The sequence below is a fragment of the Epinephelus moara genome, chromosome 12 (assembly GCF_006386435.1).
Source record: "Epinephelus moara isolate mb chromosome 12, YSFRI_EMoa_1.0, whole genome shotgun sequence".
In the NCBI taxonomy this organism is placed as follows: Eukaryota; Metazoa; Chordata; class Actinopteri; order Perciformes; family Serranidae; genus Epinephelus; species Epinephelus moara.
Window position 1 is genome coordinate 13,286,389 of NC_065517.1, and position 20,634 is coordinate 13,307,022.

The window sequence follows — 20,634 nt, forward strand, 5'->3', positions numbered from 1 at the left end:
ACTACTGGTGGTTTTATTTTAGTGTTGAAGTGAAGATTTCATTGTTTCTGTGCAGTCTCCATAGTGCGAAAGCGTTGGTTGTTGTATAGTATGTTTACAGTGGCACAATCGAGAAGGTTTTTCTTTTTTTTTGCTTTAGTTTTCGTGTCCTCCTTTACTTTCTTTTCTTCCTCCTCATCACACCTGCCTGATGTCTGGTTTTGGTATCTGTGTTGCTGATGTAACGTGAACAGCATGAACAATCAGTTTCATTTCACTTGCTGGCTGCAAAAATCTCACAAACCGACCTGCATGAAAACACCTCCGAACATCTGAACCTGCTTTAATCACACATACTAAAGTCACAGGTAATGTGTGACATTAGATTAGATTATCAGATAAATAAGTCAGCTTGGTGGCGCTATCTTGGTGTCGCACTTGCAAAATGTAACAATATAAAGAAGACCAGAATAGAATACAAATTAAGATTACTACAACTGAGAAATGTAGCACTGTTACCATCGTTAAATTTATGGTAATAAAGCGAACATTTTCTAAAAGTTACATTACATTTTCCAAGACACATCAAATCCCAACTTTTCCAGTATTTTCATCAAAGAAGGTCATTTTAAATGAAATATGTGGATGGAAGTATGCATTATGGCATGTATAGTACATTAAGACAACACAATAAATTAAAAATGAAAAACATTATGCAGAAAAATTATGGAGAATAAACTTAACCTGTATAAAGGTAAAGTCTTGGTGTAGAGACATGCAAGCTGAACTTACACTGTAGATGGATACACACCATGTAAACCATTGTTGCAACCCAATACTTAGTTCTCATGATGCAAAATCATAAACCCTTGTATTTTTATCACCGCACTCGTTGTTCCTTTACCATCTGCAGAGTCATCAGCAGATTTTAACAGTGCATGACAAACTTTTGCTTCCAGTATGTTCTCGTCTCATGAAATTTCATGAAAATGAGCCCAGTGATCAAAATGCAAATGAGACTTGTGTTTCCCCAGCAGGAAAGGATTACACGGAGAAGACATGACTAGAAACAGAAAGAGACATTTACCTCCAACTTAAATTGTTTTTGCAACTTGTTAAAGTAGTTTTCACTAAATGAACAGTTGTTGTGTGTTCATTTTCTGCCATTGACATGTAATTCTTTCATGCTGGAGTTTGTCACAACACTGACTCTTTGTTGCAGCATTCATGCTCATTTTGGGAAATTTTAGTGGCCCACTGTCGTGTCAGTCGTGCATCTATAATCTGTCGTGCCAGTCGTGCAGCTGTAATCTGTGCATGCCTAACCGTCGCATCTGAACGCCCGGTAACTCTCCTGTCTGCTCCTAACCCTCGCTGTCTTTCTCACCTTTTCCTGTCTGTCAAAGTCCTTGCCATGTATGAGAATGTTTTAAAGTGCCCCACTCCTGGCTGCTCTGGACGGGGTCATGTCAATAGCAACAGGAACTCGCATCGCAGGTGAGTGAGTGAGTGGCCTTCAGCTGGGCCGCTGAATACACCGCCGACATGTGAATGTGGCAGATTTACAGCACAGACACTGTCAGCTTGTGTGTTGTTTTATAGAGAACATTAAAAGGGGGTCATTTCAGTGCTGCCTGAAGTTTAGTCTTAATGAGAAAACTCAGTCAAGTCAGTTGTGAGTCTTTCAGGCTCTGAATGCTGACCATTAAATGACACGGCATTTGGATATTTTTGTTTAAAGCTGTTAAAAGTGTTTTTCTAGGTGGAACATGAGCATTATCATGAGTTCAGTCGTAAAATGTAAAGTCTCATGTAAGTCAAGTCTGTCAAAAACCAAGAGGCACTGCTCACAGGAAGTCTTGTGGGTGTTTTTTACCCACTAAAAGGTACAGTTTTTGTCCCAAAAAGAGCTATTGGCCACAGACTTACAGAGGATTATCTCAGCCCTGATACCAAAAATTGCCACATTCTCTTTCGTAGAAAATTATCTCTGTTTCTGCCGCCTTCATGCAGACATGCTGGAACATTCCCAGGTTTGGATGTGTGTGGGAAAGGGGCTTAAAACGTTTTATGTTTTAAATGTTGCCATGTTTGAGTTGAAGGTGTGTCTGCGTCACAGCAGCAGTTCAGCTGTTTAACAGGCAGAGCAGAGCATCACATACAGGCAGTGAATGCACACACACACACACACACACGCACACACACACACATGCTTACACACATGCATTTTTTTGAATTATGTAAAGTGATTAGGATTCACACTCATTTTCTCACACATACGTAGAGCCTCAAATCACAGACATACACACTGTCTTATGCACACACTCTGACTGGAACACACTCTTGCACGTGCGCACACACACGCACACACACACACACACACACACACATACACACACAGACACTTACAAATTAGCTCACAGACAGCAGCACACGTGCGCTGGCAGACAGAGAAGCACACACACACACTCGCTCAGACGTGGCTGCAGGGTGTGTTATGTAGCACAGCTCCGCTGGGAGAGGAAACAAAGCACTAGCTAGCTAGCTTAGCTACTGTTAGCTACCAGCTCACATAGCTTTCATGTCTGGCAGTCACCATGGAAACGCCTTCATAGCAGCACTAGCAGCAGCCGCCGTGCTGATCTGTCACACACTCCTCACACACTCCTATCATCCTTAAAAATGTGTGCGTGCGTGCGTGCGTGCGTGCGTGCGTGCGTGTGTGTGTGTGTGTGTGTGTGTGTGTGTGTGTGTGTGTGTGTGTGTATTGGTAATAACAGTATTTCATTCCCTCTGTGTATGAAGTGATTAGAAATTGCCCGGAGTGACAGACAGAGGGAGAAGCAGGAAGTTTTAGTTTTGAATACAAAGTGTGTTTCAGGCGATCGACTTCTCTTTTACCCCAAATTCACATCAGAATAACCCCGTCAGCAACTCGGAAACGACTGCCTGTCCAGTCAACACCAACTTTATTTAGGACAAACTGTCTTCACCAGAAATACCATGATACCATCAGACTGTTTGGTGGACAAAATGAGTTTTCATTAGCTAAACCAACACATATGTACATGTCAGCCTGCGTTAACAGGACTATTTCTATTCTCACTTTTGACTTGTATTTCACTTTTTTGTTTAAAAGGAATGCACTTACAATTGTTGGCAACTTCCAGCCTTTGTTCTTGTGGAGGTTGAATGAAACCATGTTAATTAGGGCCGACACAGCTGCTACAGTAAATAAGTGTAATGTACTCTATTTAAACAATCACTGCAGATATAACAGCTGATGGAAAGTAGTAGATTTGTGTCATCTGCATAGCTGCCTGCGGGGTTACACTTGACTGTAGACAGAAAAAAAAAAATTGAACTTGATACAAATTTAGAGAGTGTTGCTTACTTATGCTCGTCTTTGGGAGTTGGTGTGAAGTAACACATTTGTCACTCGAGAAAACAGTGTTTGTTTGGAGCAGTCTTCGCTGCTTTTTGCTTTCAGCTGTCTGTCAGCCAGTCAGTAAACAGTAGTCAGTAAAATGGTAAACCAGTACCAAACTAGTTAGGTACAGTTTGAACAGTCACTGCACCAGTAAGCCAGTATATAACCAGGCAGTCAGAGAACCAGTAAACCAGTCCGTTCGTAAATGAGTCAGCAACAATTCTGTTGTGTGAACTCATCAGTGCTGTGAAATTTATAAAGCAGTCAGACAGTTAGTGCAGAACAGCCCACTAGTTGACCAGTTAGTCAGCTAGAAAACCAGTTTAACCCTCAGCTTGTAAACCAGTTAGTCAGTGCATCAGTCACGAACCATCAGTCAGTAAACCCGTAATGCAGTCATCATGAAGTAGGCCATATTAAATCCATAATTCATATTGAACTGCTGTTACTGACAGCTGAACCGCTCTTCATTCAGAGCCAGATGCTGTGTGTGTGTGTGTGTGTGTGTGTGTGTGTGTGTGTGTGTGTGGACAGTACAGTATGTAACCAGGCCGTGTGCTTTCTCCCCCCCTCCTCCATCCTCACGCCTCCTCCTCCAGTCTGTCCGGCTGTCCCATTGCTGCCGCAGAGAAGATGGCGAAGGTCCACGAGAAGAGCCTCCCGACTGACAGCGGCAGTAAGACCAATCAGACGTCAGACCGTGTCCTCAGGTACCTCCCACTTAGAGAGTTAGACGGACATTTATATAACGTGTTTTAATAAAAATGATCTGCTTTGTCATTAAGCATACAGTTAATTGTCATGTATTATTGAGGGATGCTGAATGGTGCATTCAAATTTGAACATGTACCATAATCACAAAGCCTACCTTGTCTTATTTCTTTTTGGTTTGCTATGGAGTACATTTACCATACTCAGTTAAATCAGGGATGCCAAATGGCGCTCATTCTTAATCGTGCTGAATCCCTACAATTGCAGCTACAGATAATGTCAATCTTATTTAGATGGGGAAAAACTGTAAAAAAAAAAATTAAATAAAAAAAAACAGTACAGTTATCCTCTCAAAAAGCTCCATAAGACAAGTAGGCTTTAGCAAGTGTCTAAAGGTTATTGTGTGTCTTGTAAATAGGGATGTCAAATAGTGCAGTGAAGTCACCAGCACATTAAAATTTTCCTTTTCTGTGCTGTGCTAAAAGCCAACATGGATTCTGAAACAGCTTTCAGACATATGTGCAGCCAGTTCTGGTGCACTGTGGATGCCAAATAGTACTGTGAAAACTGAAGATGTCTTAGATCAGGGATGCCAAATAGCTAGTAGATAACCAGCATAGAAAACAAATTAACTGTCCTTGTTGATTGTCTCCTAAGATGTGGAAGCAGACTGAGTATGTTTTCTGAGTATATTGGTCAATGCAGCTTAACTTCCAACTGTCATATGTTAATTAGGGATGCCAAATAGGACATTGAAATGTAAGCATAAGCCATAAATACAGCACATCCCTTGGTTTGTTCATTGCAATTTGGGATGGGAAAATAGCAGTAGATTATATTTAACAATGTTACCTAAATCAGGGATGCTAAATGGTGTAGTAAATGCAGCAAATTCTTCACACTAATGATGGCGGGAAGCAGCTGTAGGTCATACTAACCTTAATTGACTGGGGAAGAAAAATAGTGCAGTAACAATCCAACCTCTTAGAAATATTCACAAGACAAAAAGGCATTGGAACATATCTTTAGACTCCATTTTCTTGTCTCTCAAATGAAGGATGCTAAATGGTTTCCTATTTCCTAAGATTTGGAACCATGTTTTGATTACATTTACATTTTTCACAGATAGCAGGCATGTCAAATAATGCAGAGAAATTAGCAGTATGCAGACATTCTCCTCCTGAGCCAGTGTGTTTTGTTATGTAGGTAAACCTCTAATTAGTATTATTAAGGGATGCTGAATGGTGCAGTCAGATTTCCAGCATACATTATGAACCCACAGTCTACGTTATCTTGTTGATTGTCATCTTGGCTTTGGGAGACATGTCAATTATATTAACACATAATGCTTATATCAGGGATGCTGAATGGTGCAGAGAAATCCCTTATGGTTGCCTTTCAGGCCGATGTGTTTCGTCAAGCAGCTGGAGATTCCTCAGTATGGCTACAAAAATAACGTTCCAACCAGCACGCCGCGATCCAATCTGGCCAAGGAGCTGGAAAAATACTCCAAGACCAGCTACGACTACGGTGGCTACGACAGTCAGCATGGCAGCTATGGAAAGAGAGGCCCGTCAACCAAATCCCACCACGGGCGAGACACCTCCCCAAAGGGATACGATGGTAAGAAAAATGAACGCACATCAACACGATGATCGAATTCTAAATCGTCAGTCTCACAGTCTGGGGATGTGCCATCATTTATCATTTATGTCATTTATTTGTCTCCTTTGTTCAGAGGAGGTGTGGTGTTCTTGTTTTTCTTTTTTTTGGCTTGCTGGTGGAAAGAAATATGTCACAGTGGGTGGCAACAACACAGATGCTGCATCTACAGTACAATGCTGGAATTTAAATAAGTTAGAAGAAGAATAACAAGTAGTAACAAGAAGAAGCAGGTGTCACAGCGTCATTATTTATCTGAAAAATCTGTTACAGTCAGTCTAAATCCAATTTATGTTTTTGGATATGTCGAATTCTCCACCCCTGGCAAACATAAAAAACATTTATTTAAAATCATGGTGCTTTTATTCGTAATTTTTCTTATAAATTCAAAATGAGCAAAAAAACACCAGGTGGACTGAAATAGATTTACTATCAGTCCTTTGTTTCAGTTTTAGGGAATAAAACCACTATGAAGGATTTCTATTAATTTTCCTATTCTAGCAAGAACATTTTGTACTTGACGACAAAAGCTTGATAACACACACACACACACACACACACACTCAGCACTCAGTGTATTCTCTTTGTTATAGCGCTGAAAACGCCGGTGTTTTCCGCCTCTCCACATGGCTAGAGTGAAAGCAGAGCAGAGTTATGGAAATGCCAAGCCAAGAGCCTGCCTCCTCTGAGCAGTGGATGGAGGGATGGAGGAAGGGAGGAGGTGCAGATGGAGGGATTGTGAAACAGGAGAGAGATAATGGAGGCGAGCCCTGTTCCTTTGGCTGGGAGCCATTAGTGAGACGCAGGCAAGAGGGAGGTTTTTTAGACGAGGTGTCTGCGCTCCCCTCTCCGTCACGACTCCCTCCCTCCTTTCCAACATCCTTCCCTCCATCAGCATCACTCCAGCCTGCTGAGCCCCGATTCACCATCGCACCAGCATACAATCGCTGTGGCTTTCTCCCTTGTTCTTTGTCCCTACAGCTGCCTCTCTTTTTACCTCCGCCTGTCATATTTTGACTCTCTGTGTGTCTCTTCTTGCCTGGTGTTATTCTATATTCTTACTGTTGTCAACAAATCTCATGAAAAGAGCAAAACCAACAATGTGTTTGTCCATCTCTCAGTACTTTCCGACTTCTCTACCACTGTCTGTGGCTCCAGGCCCATTCGCTCTTACTGAAGACTTAAATCCTCATACATGTAGCTTTAATATGTAGTCCAGAATTTCCAAAAACAGGTGGTCATTGTAGTTTTTAGGAAATGTCACTCAAACAGGAGGAAAGAGTGAATTTGTTAGGAACTATTTTCAGTGGCGGATTAATCCACATTTGGTGCTCTTGTGAGTATCTGAGGCAGCAGGATGGTGCATGTGGAACTGAGTCAAAATAAACTACAGTGTGTGTGTCCATGGTAATGAAGGAACATGTCACCCAGTGCAACAGTGTGGCTCATTGATGTGTTTTTAATAGTTTTTGGGTAACAGTGGAGCTCTATGGCACAGAGGAAGAAGATATATCAGGCTTTCATACACACTTGAAACTCAGTAGTTGATACATTCACTGTTGGTTTGGGTCTGAATACAGAATGTCACCATTCTGTCTCTCTTTGCCTTCATCAGTCTAGTTTTTAAATACAACAGAACCTCTTTCTGTAATTTTTCATCCATCTGCTGCACAGTTTGGCCAAAAGCCAGCACCAATCAAACAAATAAACCATACATGTGTGCGCGCCTCCCCATAGCCAAACGCTACTGTAAGACGTCAAGCCCAGCCAGCAGTACGACCAGCAGCTACGCTCCCAGCAGCAGCAGCAGCCTAAGCTGTGGAGGAGGAGGAGGTGGTGGCGGAGGAGGAGGTGGTGGAGGAGGAGGAGGAGGAAGCAGCGCCAGCAGCACCTGCAGTAAGAGCAGCTTCGACTACACCCACGACATGGAGGCGGCCCACATGGCGGCCACGGCCATCCTCAACCTGTCGACAAGGTGCAGGGAGCTCCCGCACGCTCTGGGAGGGAAACCCCAGGACCTGCTGACACAGGTAGTCTGAGGCGGTGTGCACAAACATGTCTGCCTTCACACACCACAGTTATACACAAGAGCATGAAACAATAAACATTATATTACTATCAGAACATTATTTTGATATGTGTAAGAAATACTATATATATAAGATATCAAATAAAGTTTGACTCATGTTCATCATGGTGAGTTTTTATAGGATAATTCATATTTATTACAACTGTAGTCTTCGTTTTGTTCTATCAGCAATAACATTGTACCCACCAAGGTAACTGTTTAGATTTGAGAACATGGTGAAATCACTTAAAAGAAGTCAGACAGGTGAAGAAACTCGAGCAGTGATTATTAAATGTTACCAAACTGTCTGTTTTAAACGTCCATCACAGTTACAGACTCACCTCTACGGTCAACTTTGACCTGCTGTACTTAGCATACTTGTTTGCACACAGTTCTCCTCGGCAACGAGAGATTATGGCTAACATTTAAAGTGTACTTACTTGCTGTTTTACCTCTAAATAAAGTATCTTAGATAATCTGGATAAACTTTTCTTTTTCCCCATGTTTTCCGTGTTTCTAGATCTCAGCAGTCAACTTGGTGAGTACAATGTTATTATTACTGACAGAAATGATGGACAACACCATGAAAAAAGGGCCCATGTCGTAATAAAATGAGGGTTAAGGGTGATTTCATGTAGGAGTTAATCTAAATCTGGGATCAGTTCAGATGATTCTTTGGCAATATGAACACTTTTTTGTGACCCAGACATGGTCCAGGTACTCTGAGACTGCTTAAAGTCAATCTTGGACATGAAAGCCAGACCAATTTTGACATTTAAGGCAGATACTGACCCTCAGGATTGTCACCAACCACTGTTAATTGTTTACTGCTACACAAGTGATCGTCTGCCTCTCTTTCCATCAGAGCCCTGTTGGCGACATGGACGACAGCGGTGCTGTGGATGTTGCGGGACAGCCCGGCGGTCCAGAGGGCAGCGGGACGGTGTTAACCCCCCTGCAGCCGATGTCGCCCCAGCGGCAGGCTCTTCTCAGCAGTCGCTGCTACCAGCTGAGCGACACCGACTGCTGGGACCTGCCAGTCGACTACACCAAGATCAAACGGCTGGGGGATGAGCAGGACCACAAAGAGGTAACGGGAAGGTCTATGTCATAGAAACAACATCATACTATTTATAGTTCAAAGTTTACAGGCATCATATTGACAAAAGGCACTGCAGATCAGTCAGTGAGTTTTGTAGATGAACTAATTTAAGCCGACACATTTTAATGGATTCTTGGGGTGATCTCTGTACAATAGCTTCAGTTCAAACTATTCTAAAGTTCAGTGATGTGGAGGCAGAGAGAATAAAATCACTTAACTCTGAACCTTAAAGCCACCCTAAACTTTTCAGTGGAAGATGAATGTAAGGTAGGCATTGAATAAGTGACATGAAAATGTAAAAATGGAATCAATTTTAGACCAAATTGAAGCTTTAAATGCTGCTCATGCTCCACACTCTGCCCTTATAGTTATGATTAAAGGCTTTAAGCACCTAATTTAATATTTAGGCAGCCTGTCCCCTAATCATGCCAAGTAAGGATAATTTGAAGCATGAAATTGAGAGATTTAAGGAACCCAGAGTTTATATTAAAGGGTGCGTGTATAGATTAAGAGATGATTACGCTTTATAAGCTATTTAAAGGGATGCTTGTCCCCTGGTGCATAGCAGAAAAGCGCCACGGAGAAGTTGTGGACTTATTTTGCGAGGGCGTAGTTCTGGTTGCTAGTACGCATAATTTTTGCATCACTTTACATACATAAGAGGGAATTTTGTGAGTTTGGAAAGGTCCAGTGTGTGTGTGTATGTACAACTTCACTAACCAAAGGCATGGAGACCGCACAGAACAACAGTGCTTGCCAAAGTTGTACATCACAGCGCGGTTATTGTTGTTATTCCTCACCCTGGAGCCGCTACATAGAAGTAGTTCAGCACTGCAAATAATAAGGAAAGGCCAAAGACAAAGACGGTGCTGCAGGGGCTTGTTTTACTCTCAAGGAAATAGAATATTGTTTGAGTTTTATTAACTATGATATAGAAAAAGAAAAGGTGCCACAGCCGTTGCAGAGAGGTAGTTTAAATGTTCTAAGTGACAGAAGATAACCCTAATCAGAGCAGGATACGTATTCATCAAACTTGTGACAATTACACTTAAGAGTGCTTTAAAAAAACAAATTCTTTGACTATAGAGGAGAATAAGACACATTTTAAAGCAACTTAATTTATTACTAACAGCAAAGTGTGAACCCTAGAGAGTTAGGGAGAAAATTAAAAAAGTCATTATTTTAAGATACAAAGTCATTGATAAAGAAAGTTTTCATTGTTTTGAGACACTTTGTTATTATTCTAAGATTTTATGACAATATTTAGAGATATGAAGTCATTATTTTAAGATACTTAGTCATTATTTTAAGATACTAAGTCATTATTTAGAGATACTAAGTCATTATTTTAAGATAATTAGTCATTATTTAGAGATACTAAGTCATTATTTTAAGATAGTAAGTCATTATTTAGAGATACTTAGTCATTATTTAGAGATACTAAATCATTATTTTAAGATGCTTAGTCATTATTTAGAGATACTTAGTCATTATTTAGAGATACTAAGTCATTATTTTAAGATACTAAGTCATTATTTAGAGATACTATGTAATTATTTTGCGAAAGTTTCTCATTATAATGCCTTACTTCTTCATCACAATGGTGAAAATGGGCTTCCATACAGAAGGCTACATTGGCCCCAGTGCTGTCTTTAAAAAAATCTTTTTGTAGCCTACACTGTGATGTTATTTTGAATTTTAAAAAAAAAAAGAAAAGAAAAAAACATATGGGATTGTATTAAGTTTTGAATATGTAAATCCAACATGTAGACAAGTTATACTCTAGGACCACACTGACAGGTGCAGACTGTGAAGATGCATGAAAAGTGATTGCAAACTCAACCCATGCCAGCTTTAGGTTTGTGCTGCTAATTATGCTAATAGTAGATCTGCCTTACTCTGAATTACACATGTATATTTAAATAACATTTTGAGCTATCACTTCAAAACTTTTGATTAAATTCAAAATAAATGTGATAGATAACATGTATTCTGTAAGTGTGTGAGTAGGAGTAAAAGTAAAAGTAATTTTACTTTCGCTGAAGTTAAAATTTCACTTTTAGCAGTTTGATGAATCACTCTGGTTGATAGGGGAGACGCAGCCGTCCCTCCAGTAGGCTCATTGCGCTCTCCTGTGGTGAAAGGCTGCACTGCATCAGCTCAGATCCAGCAGCTCTATGAATGAACGCTTCAGGAGCTCGAGCATGGTGCATTAAAATGCTGAATTACACCACTAATACATAAGTAAAACACGATAGATCATCTGCACGCTTTAAATCCTCACAGATCTGATATCACACAGAGCAATCCATGCAGCAAATTGCTACATTTGCCTCGTTGGATTTAGAGCGCTGAAGTGAAAGGTTTTAATCAGGAGAGTAATTGCGTTTGTTAATGAAGCACGACATTGCAGAGGAGGCCGGAGCCTGGAGCTTGCCGGCTGATGGGATTTTCTCCAGACAGTCCTGAACAATTTCTGCTCCCGACTGAGGAGGTGTGATGTGTGGACTGCAGAGCAGACTGCAGTGCTACACAGCCACAAAGGCTCCTGTTCACTGAGTTCAACTGGTGCAGGAGGACTTTGAACTGGTTAACTGGGACTGATACAATTCACTGAAGCATTATCATGTGTTGAATCAAACAATACATACATGGATATATAATGACATTAAGAAAATAAACAGGCTCTCAAAAGCAGCCAAACATGTATAATGCTGAGATTATCAGGCTGTCCTATGTGTCCTGTTAACTGAACAGTACATTTACAGCCTTAGTAGGTTTTCCTTGGTCCGTATCAGAAATATACAGAAGCCAATGGCAGCTGCAGTTGCTCAAAATTCTGTCGGCTTTTTTATAATGAGATCACAGCTGCAACTATTATTTTCTTTTGTTCTATAAAATATAATTTCCCAGACCCAATGTAGTTAGAAACCTAAAGATACTGACTTTATTATCACATAAGAAGAAAAGCCGTGAATCCTCTCAACAGTGAAGCTGGAAATATTTCACATTTTTGCTTGAAAAATGGCTTAAAAATTTGATTATTCTGTCGTTTGACTAATTGTTTCAGCTCAAATTCAGATCATAGCTTTATTATTTTGTTATCAAAACAAACAGATTGTGTGTCATTAAACAAAGATGAGGCTTGAAGTTAATATTGACATTATTATGTTTATTTATTCCTCATTGTCAATACTATGGGAATATAAATGCCTTGCCACAAACATGCATCACTACTGTAAAAACAACTACAAAAAAATAAATTAATTAATTAAAAAAAGCTGAGAGTAGCTGCAGAGTTCTCGCCATCACAGTTTCAAAATGTAATCATGGAACATTTTAATCATGTTGGTCATCAGAAAAGCAAACACCAAAACAGCGCTGGTCATTTTCCTAAAGTTCAGTAGTGAACTGAAGGAAGTTTCTTGTGTTCCAGTGACTTTTGAAAGTTTTTAATGGCTTAAAAGGGCTTAAATTATCACAAAACTGCATGTTCAGCCATGCGACAGAATGGCTGTGATCGCTCATATGTCCCGTTAGGAGTTAAGGGGAAATTAATTATAAGCTGTCCCACAGAGGATAAAATTACACTAAACTGTAAAAAAAAAAATGTGTCTTACAATAAAATGTCATTAAGTCTTGCAAATGAAAAATCTACCAGTGAGTTGTGCCTCTCCTTCTAAAAACAAGTGTTCAAGAAAGTAAGATTAGAAACACACTACATTAAATAACTTGATAATATGGATGTTCTTTGTACGAGCTATCTGTGTCTCAAATGGAAAGATAATGTTGTAGAACTGCAGCCTGCTTTGTTAATGTGTTAACACAGATGTCATAGTGACGTGTCGTAGTCTGCTTATTTCTCGTCTCTACACCAGAGCGACGAGCTGGATCCCTTCCAGGAGCTGCTGGACGAGCAGCGCTACCCTGCTGAGGTCACTATGCCCAGCCCCAAACACCACAAGTACCCGCCCTGCAAGGAGAGCAAGAAGGAGCTCATCACGTAAGACTCACTATTACCTGTGATCTGATTAACACAGCGCTGTCATGAGATGTGTAAAGGTACTCAAGGTACTCAAAGCCAACCAGACTTCACTTTGCAGTCCCTTCATGTGAAACTGGCTTTTGACAACATGCAGTACATAAATGAATACATATAAACATACATTTAGAAACATGATACAGTAGCCAGAGGTATACAATAACTGTATGTGTTTCTTATTTTTTAATATAAAGCTGCTTATGTCAATGATGAAAAACAAGAACTCTGACTTGAAGTAAAAAAGTCGAGTCATTACATTAGTGTGATGAACATAAACTTATTGCTAGTGCCTTTAAAAAATAAATAACCCAATCAGAGTCAAGTTAAGTTGGTGCTCAGTTTGTGTCTCTTTCCCTCCTGCAGGTTGTCAAGCTGCCAGCTGGCCGACAAGAACATCCGCGGAATGATGACGACCAACTCCCAAGAACTCAGGTGAATCTACAAAGTCACTTTACTTCTGAGCATATTCAGGACAGGGCTGCAGTCATGACCACTAAACAAGACCAGGAATGAGCAGTTTGGAGGTTAAGATGAAGTCCAAATGTGGGTTGAGCTCATGGTGCAAGACCAAGACGCTGTTTCACCCATGTGCTTATACCTCAGGTGTCCGACCCCCGGCTGCGATGGATCCGGACACATCACAGGAAACTACGCCTCCCACAGGAGGTACAGGTTACCATCACACTACAACTGCCCGCAGCTACTCATGGAGTTCCACTATACGTGTGTTTCAAAATTAAAAATGTCTTCCTGTCCTGCAGTCTGTCAGGTTGTCCACGAGCCAAGAAGAGCGGCATCAAAATCCTGCACAGCAAAGAAGACAAGGACGACCAAGAGCCAATCAAGTAAGGTTTCTTTGTAGCTTTGATATAAAGCCTGGGAAGTGTGTCAGCAGAGAATTGTGAGAAACCTCAGTCTCAGATTAGTCATTTTTGCAGTCAGTATGCTCATGTCATTCCCTCAATTGCTAAATTATGCTCTCAGATTACCTCCTGACATCTATCTCATGGAAGCCATATACTTTTCATCACTTCAGAATGTCAGAAAATTTGTTGACAATAAATAATCTGTTGACTAATAGATTAATCCAGCACTAACTAAAATTAAAATTTAAAAAAAAGAATTTAAAATCAAATTTGAAAAAAAAAAAAAATTCTGCCCCTTGAAACCTACCAAACTTTGTGTACTGATACAGTTTTTTATAATTTCTATAAATACAAGATGAATATTTTCTGGTGTGTAAATAAAACTTAAATCAGCCACACTGACAGCTCTCTGTCCGTCATAATGCTGACAGATTCATCCGTCTACTCTCTTAAAATGCTGCCTGTGTGCGCTGACCTTTCTAACTTTAGGAAAGAATATTTTAGAGAGGAGCTGTGGTCAGTCCTCCACTTCACCTCCCGCTCCCAGCAGGCCGAGTCCACTAAAGGTTAGCACTAGTGAGCGTTTGACATTTTCCTTAAAGCAGAGCCATAATGTTAAGCCAATACGACCTTGTGAATAATAAGTTCAGCTGGTGTCAGTCTGCAGCCAGCTGTTGCTGCCACCTCTGTTCCATCCGCCATCATCGTTAACAGTGGAATCATAATTAAGCTTAACCTGAGCTCGGCTGTGGAGCGGCCCCACCGACGCTTGGCTCATTCTAATCAGCACAAATGTCACTGCGAAGGGCGTTTTGGGATGCAGGAGGCAGAGCAGAGTGTCTGGAAGCCGAGGAGGTGTCATCTGCAGAGCGAGCTGTGTTTGTCCTGCTCATCGTTGCACCGCTGTGGCCTTGAGGCCGATGAGAGGAGGAGGTGGGTGGAGGAGAGGGTTGGAGGTGACTCTGTGCATCCTCCCTCCTTCTATCAAATGAGTCCTGAACAGATACTTTTAAAAAACAAACTGCACCATTTTCTCTCATCTCAACAACTAGACCTTGCATATACGTAGGTCAAGTTTTTGTCCAACATTTTCCAAAACATCTGTCAGTATTAAGGTTTCTTGAGATTTAAAGTGAATTAATTCCTGTGTAAATCAGCTTGCAGTGACTTTTTACTCAAGACAGACAACATTATACCTAACATTTCGTCAACAGTTTTCATGCCTCTGCCTATGTCTGTCAGTCAAGAGCGCCTTAAGACACAATTCTTCAAATTTGGCACAAACGTCCACTTGGACTCACAATGAACTGAATTGATTTTGATGGTCAAAGGTAAAGGTAACTGTCGCCATGCATTCGTCTCATTCTTGTAAAAGTGATATCTCAAGAAGGCCTTGAGGGAATTTACTCAAATTTGGCACAAACATCCACTAGGACTCAACAAAGACCGATTAGAATTTGGTTTTCCAAGGTCAAAGGTCACTATGACATCCCAAACATGTTTTTTGAAGTAACAATTTATACCCTAGCAACATTTCAAGGATAAAATGAAGAAGTGATGATGTTTTCTATCTAAAACGTCAAAGGTCAGCTTCATTGTGACATCATAATGTTCTGCAAAAACACTTTTCTGGCTATTACTTAACATCATATCTCAGGAATAGAAGGAGAAACATTTGGTTGGATACTGAATTGATGACACTAAACTGGGTGCCCACCCTGAAACTGTGCTGATTGTATATATCTTCCATGCTGGCTAGGGGGAAATGTGTGTGCAGCATCCACCTTTTAGAATTTATAGCTTATTTGCAAGAGCATTCATAGTTGAAGCACTGTCAACTGTCATGGCTACATATGAGTCTGGACAGACATGGGTGAAAACTGTAACTCCAACTTGACTGGTTCACAGTGGTATACAACTGCGAGGTGGTAATTCTGGTTTTTATTTAAGTTATGTTGTTGCTTGATAATGCAGTTGCAAGCAGGAAAACATTTTGATTTCTCCTCATGAAGTCTAATTTGCAATGGCATTACAAATTGGCAGTTTGATCGATTTTCTTCTGCATGTGTGTTGTATCATTCCCAGTTTCTTTTTGTATACAATGAGAGTTAGCTGCAGTTCACATTCAGTATTGCTGTGATAAGGTTAACATGACTTTGAGTGTTTCTTGCTTTAAAGGAGCTGATGAATCTTGTCCTTTGAATGCACCAACCAGGAAGAGTTTTGAAAGCTCTTTGTGCTAGTTAGAAAAACCAAATAAAGGCAACTAAATGCTGACTGTGATGGATTTCCTATTTCAAGCTCTGTGACACCTCTGTGTTTGTTCTTCCTTTCAGGTGTCCGGTGCCGGGCTGTGATGGACAGGGTCATGTGACGGGGAAGTACGCCTCCCACCGCAGTGCGTCAGGCTGCCCCTTGGCAGCAAAGAGGCAGAAGGACAGCTACGTCAACGGCTCGCAGTTTGTCTGGAAATCTGGCAAGACGGATGGCATGAGCTGCCCGACCCCAGGCTGCGATGGCTCTGGACACGTCAGCGGGAGCTTCCTGACCCACCGGAGGTGGGCGTGGCTCTGTGTCATTCTGTTTCAACTAAATTACAGAAATTTGTATTTGTTATTATAACTGTTTTTACTGAATGCTTTTCTTAACTCTGCGATGTTAATTTTGATGACAATTTTGCCAAAACGTAGATTGATTTCCTTGCTTACAGTCTGATTGATAATCCATCAAAGTCAAGCTTTCATCAATGTGTTTGTGTTGTATTCCAGTCTCTCCGGCTGTCCCCGTGCCACCTCGGCCATGAAGAAGGCCAGAATGAGCGGCGTGGAGATGCTGACAATCAAGCAAAGAGCAAGCAAAGGTCAGAGCCATACCCTGACCTGAAACAGAAGGAGAAAAAAACATATTTGAATCTAATTAAATTATCTCTTTGGTGTTAGGGATCGAAAATGATGAAGAAATCAAACAGCTGGATGAAGAAATCAAAGATCTAAACGAGTCCAACAATCAAGTGGAGTCCGACATGATAAAACTGAGGACACAAGTAAGATGGCCTTGGCGTGTGTGTTTACTGTAGCATTAATACATTAGGTACATGGGTAGAGATTAAAAGATTTAAAAGATTAAAAGAGATTAAAATAAACCGGAGTCTGGTGAATTCTTTGACAGGCCAAACGTTAATTAACCAAGTAATTATTCCCAGCACCAGGGGGTTTATATAAAATATAAACAAACATTAATATGAGTAGAATATATGTGAACTGAATTCACTACAGCACAAGAAGAGAGCGACAGGGAGACCCTCTGTTAAATTAACTTTTCACCGCCAACATTTTACAGATGATGTGGCTTTTTATATGGAAGATCTTAGAGAGCCTTAGAGAATCAACTTGCTGTAAATTGTCAAATAGCATCCAGGCCTTTATTTACCCCAACTACAGAGACATCTAGGCCTTTATTTAAAACAGGTGTAAGGTAGAGACATTCCTTTACTCCTGATTTCCCCTTTGTTATAAAGCATAATATATTTCAGTGAGACATCTATCTTGTTTATCTGATCCCAGTTTCCAATTATTTTTTCTATGTTTATCTGTTTTGATAGATTTAGTATAAAGTAGAGTTCCTCACATAAATACTGTTTACATTTTCTACATTATGTCAACTTTGCTGTTTTATTGCTTGGTTTTAAGTTGCTTTAAATGAAACACTTCCTGTGCAAATGTTTCACATTAAAAGCCTTTCAGCAGCATTTAAGGGAAATCACGTCCTTTCTGGGTATAGGTTAAAGCTGAAGGAAGTGATTTTAAAAAATGGCAAAGCAGAATCAAGCAAATTAAATTAATGAGTAAATAAAAACAGTATTTTCATTATAGATAGGAAGAGCAGAAGAGTGGTGGGTACGATGACTCTGTCTCTCCATTAAATGCCCTCTAAGAAAGTAACTGCTGCTGATAACTCATTTCCTCATCTGGTAGATCACTACTATGGAGACCAACCTGAAGTCCATCGAGGAGGAGAACAAGGTGATCGAGCAGCAGAATGACTCCCTGCTGCATGAGCTGGCCAACCTCAGCCAGTCGCTCATCAACAGCTTAGCTAACATCCAGCTTCCACACATGGTAAGACATAAGTTGACAGTATCGCTGGGCAAATGGTTTGTTAAGACTACATTTTTTTTTATATATAGTGTTAGGCTTCAAATAGAAGAAAGTTACAAGCTTAAAGAGTAATATTTTGTGGTATATAGACTCATGAGCTTTGTCTTAGATTAATTTCAGTCGAGTGATCTTACATTTGCATGAATTACTCCAGCAGGTAGATCTTATCTGTATTAAGTTATATTGACAGATTTTTTAGGTCTTGCATTGAGGACAATACAATTTTCTGACTAAATAACAGACAAATGATTTATTAAAGTTGAGATCTTTTGCAGAATTCTTAACTTGAAATAAAAGATCCTTTATTTTCAGTGACCTATCAATTTATCTCAGGGAGTTTGGAGATGTTTCTCTGTTTCATATTTAATGTGCAAAATTTGTTTCCTTCCTTATTCTAAACGTTGAAATTTCTTTGTGGGACAGTAAAAGATTTGAACTGCTCAAAGTTTTAATCCAGGGAGGTGTTAAAGTCGTCACACTCAGGTTTTTTCTCATCTGCTTCTTTCTGTTCGCCACCTTCTTCTTTTTTTCCCCAGCAGTCCATGCTGTGCTTCTTCTGTGCTTTACAATACCTCACAGAATTTCACATAAAGAAAACGGCCCTGTCTTTTGTTTTAGTTTGAGTGAAGTTCTCATGGCTGTTTTGATGTCATGTTGTCTCAGTGTAGAAAGAAGACTGGGGCTAATTGGATAATCTCTCTGTAAGCAGTATGAACCCGAGTTGCTTGATAACTGGACTCTTGGCTTCTTGTCCTTTCATACATGTGTGGGATTGCTTCCTATCACGCTGCAAGAAACATGTCTATCTTAACAAGGAATTTGATCTTTAATGCTCTCAAAATCAAAATCCTGCTCACTTTTACTCGTTTAGATTCTTTAAAATAGCTTGTTTTCAGATTACCATGCAATCTTTCTGTAGATTAGTTGATTTGCGTCGGACAGAGTGAAAATTTGGTAGAATTTTCCCTTCTGTTGTTTCCAGGAAAAAAACAAACTGAATCAAAGGCTCCATTCACACTGCAGGACTTTTGTGCGACTGTTCATAAGTTCTCAAGGATATAAGATACCCATTGATAATAGGAAATCACCAACATGCACAGTAAAATATGACAAAAACAGGTCATATCCATTTTTGATTCAGTGCCCTTCACTTACAGCTCAGAATAACTTTGAGGCAGCATTATGTCTGTTATTCTTTACGCCATTAAGATTATTGTTCAAGTCGATGATTAGAGATACACTTGTAATAGTAACAGACATTTTGATTTGAGCCTATGAAGAGATTTTTTGTTTTGTCTTTTATTGTAAAGACATGGAATTGGGGAAACTTTCAGCTGCAGTGTGAACAGATCCTGAGGGGAAATAACTTGCTAAGGCGGACGCTGTGTGTTTTTTTATTTATCTCGGTGTAGCTTATGAAGCCTTGTGACACCTCCGTATGTCTAGCGGGCTAATAGACTTCTCTGTACACCCTCTCCTGTAGAGACCGCTGCCACAGAAAGAGGCCCCAGTAAAGCATAACTGCTGTTTACAGATGCCTCCCAGAGTAAGAGATCCATTTATCCTTTATCCAATTATCCTTCTCTTCTGCACTGTCATTCTCCCCTTCCTATAGCTCCCTTAGCTCATTGTAGCGTATGCACATCACAACTTTCCATTTCTACCGCACAGTTTACAAGAGTGTAACTCAGTCCTTTTAATATTGACAATATCAGTAATTAACCAATGGGTGGACAATTCCAGACAAAAACATCTGATATGGTCAGGAACTGATATTTACTATTTCTACCAGCATTTAAATGTTAAGATCAGAATTAATTAGAAAACAATTGCTAATTTAACATGAAGACTTTGTTTGGCAATCGAGATGAAATATGAAAGTATAGCTCAAGTCGAAGCTATGCCACCAGTAGTTTTAGATCCACAAACTTAGAGGCAGAGCTCCTTTGGAATCAGAAATAATGATTGGTTGAGTTGAACCAGAGTGCAATTGGGTCCAAGTTTGGTAAATGGCGACATACAGGAATATGTAAATACAGATTTATGACATAAAAAGTAACAACAAAAATACACTGTGCTACACATCCATCAATACTTACTTTCAGCCCACTCCCACCGAAAAAACAACTACATAGATCGACTGTGCAAGCAGCTTTGTATGAACCATACTTAAGTTTATTGCAAGACAGCGCCCTCCAGTGACTGTAGTAGTTATTACAGGAGCAGAAGGGGGAGTAGCATGATGTACATAAAAAACACAAGTGCTTGTAATGTTGTACAACTACAGAAGAAGCCCCTAAAGGGTGAGTGGGAGGTGTGGTGGATGGGTCAAACAAAAGCCCTTTTTAAATAGGAATTGTGCAAATTTGGAGTAAAGCCCAATCAGTTTTCGTTCAGCATTGGCAGTATAAAAACAAAATCGGGGAGTGCAGCGAAATGCCGCCTACCTACTTTTGTTCCTACAGAATATGCCTTTTTCAGGGCAATGGGGGGCGTGAGCAACTAACAAAACGTGTAGCTCAGCATGTGACGTAAACAGTGACATACTCAGAGGGAAGCCGCGGCTGGTGAGTGAATCAGCGATTCTCTCAAAAGTTGGCCCGTCCTTCACCATTCC

The 20,634-nt window shown here is 40.2% G+C and overlaps 1 protein-coding gene across 1 annotated transcript in view; it reads left to right on the forward strand.

The window, feature by feature from the left end:
* The window catches only part of myt1la (myelin transcription factor 1-like, a), a 77,473-nt gene that overhangs the window by 51,461 nt on the left and 5,378 nt on the right, over nt 1–20,634 (forward strand). Inside the window, exons 10-24 of the mRNA XM_050058544.1 lie at nt 1,386–1,476; nt 4,009–4,119; nt 5,523–5,743; nt 7,520–7,812; nt 8,371–8,388; nt 8,716–8,940; nt 12,804–12,955; nt 13,358–13,426; nt 13,598–13,660; nt 13,756–13,839; nt 16,197–16,418; nt 16,629–16,720; nt 16,800–16,903; nt 17,835–17,978; nt 19,501–19,563. Of these exons, the coding sequence (XP_049914501.1) occupies nt 1,386–1,476; nt 4,009–4,119; nt 5,523–5,743; nt 7,520–7,812; nt 8,371–8,388; nt 8,716–8,940; nt 12,804–12,955; nt 13,358–13,426; nt 13,598–13,660; nt 13,756–13,839; nt 16,197–16,418; nt 16,629–16,720; nt 16,800–16,903; nt 17,835–17,978; nt 19,501–19,563 (1,952 nt within the window). The remainder of the gene's footprint in view (nt 1–1,385; nt 1,477–4,008; nt 4,120–5,522; nt 5,744–7,519; nt 7,813–8,370; nt 8,389–8,715; nt 8,941–12,803; nt 12,956–13,357; nt 13,427–13,597; nt 13,661–13,755; nt 13,840–16,196; nt 16,419–16,628; nt 16,721–16,799; nt 16,904–17,834; nt 17,979–19,500; nt 19,564–20,634) is intronic.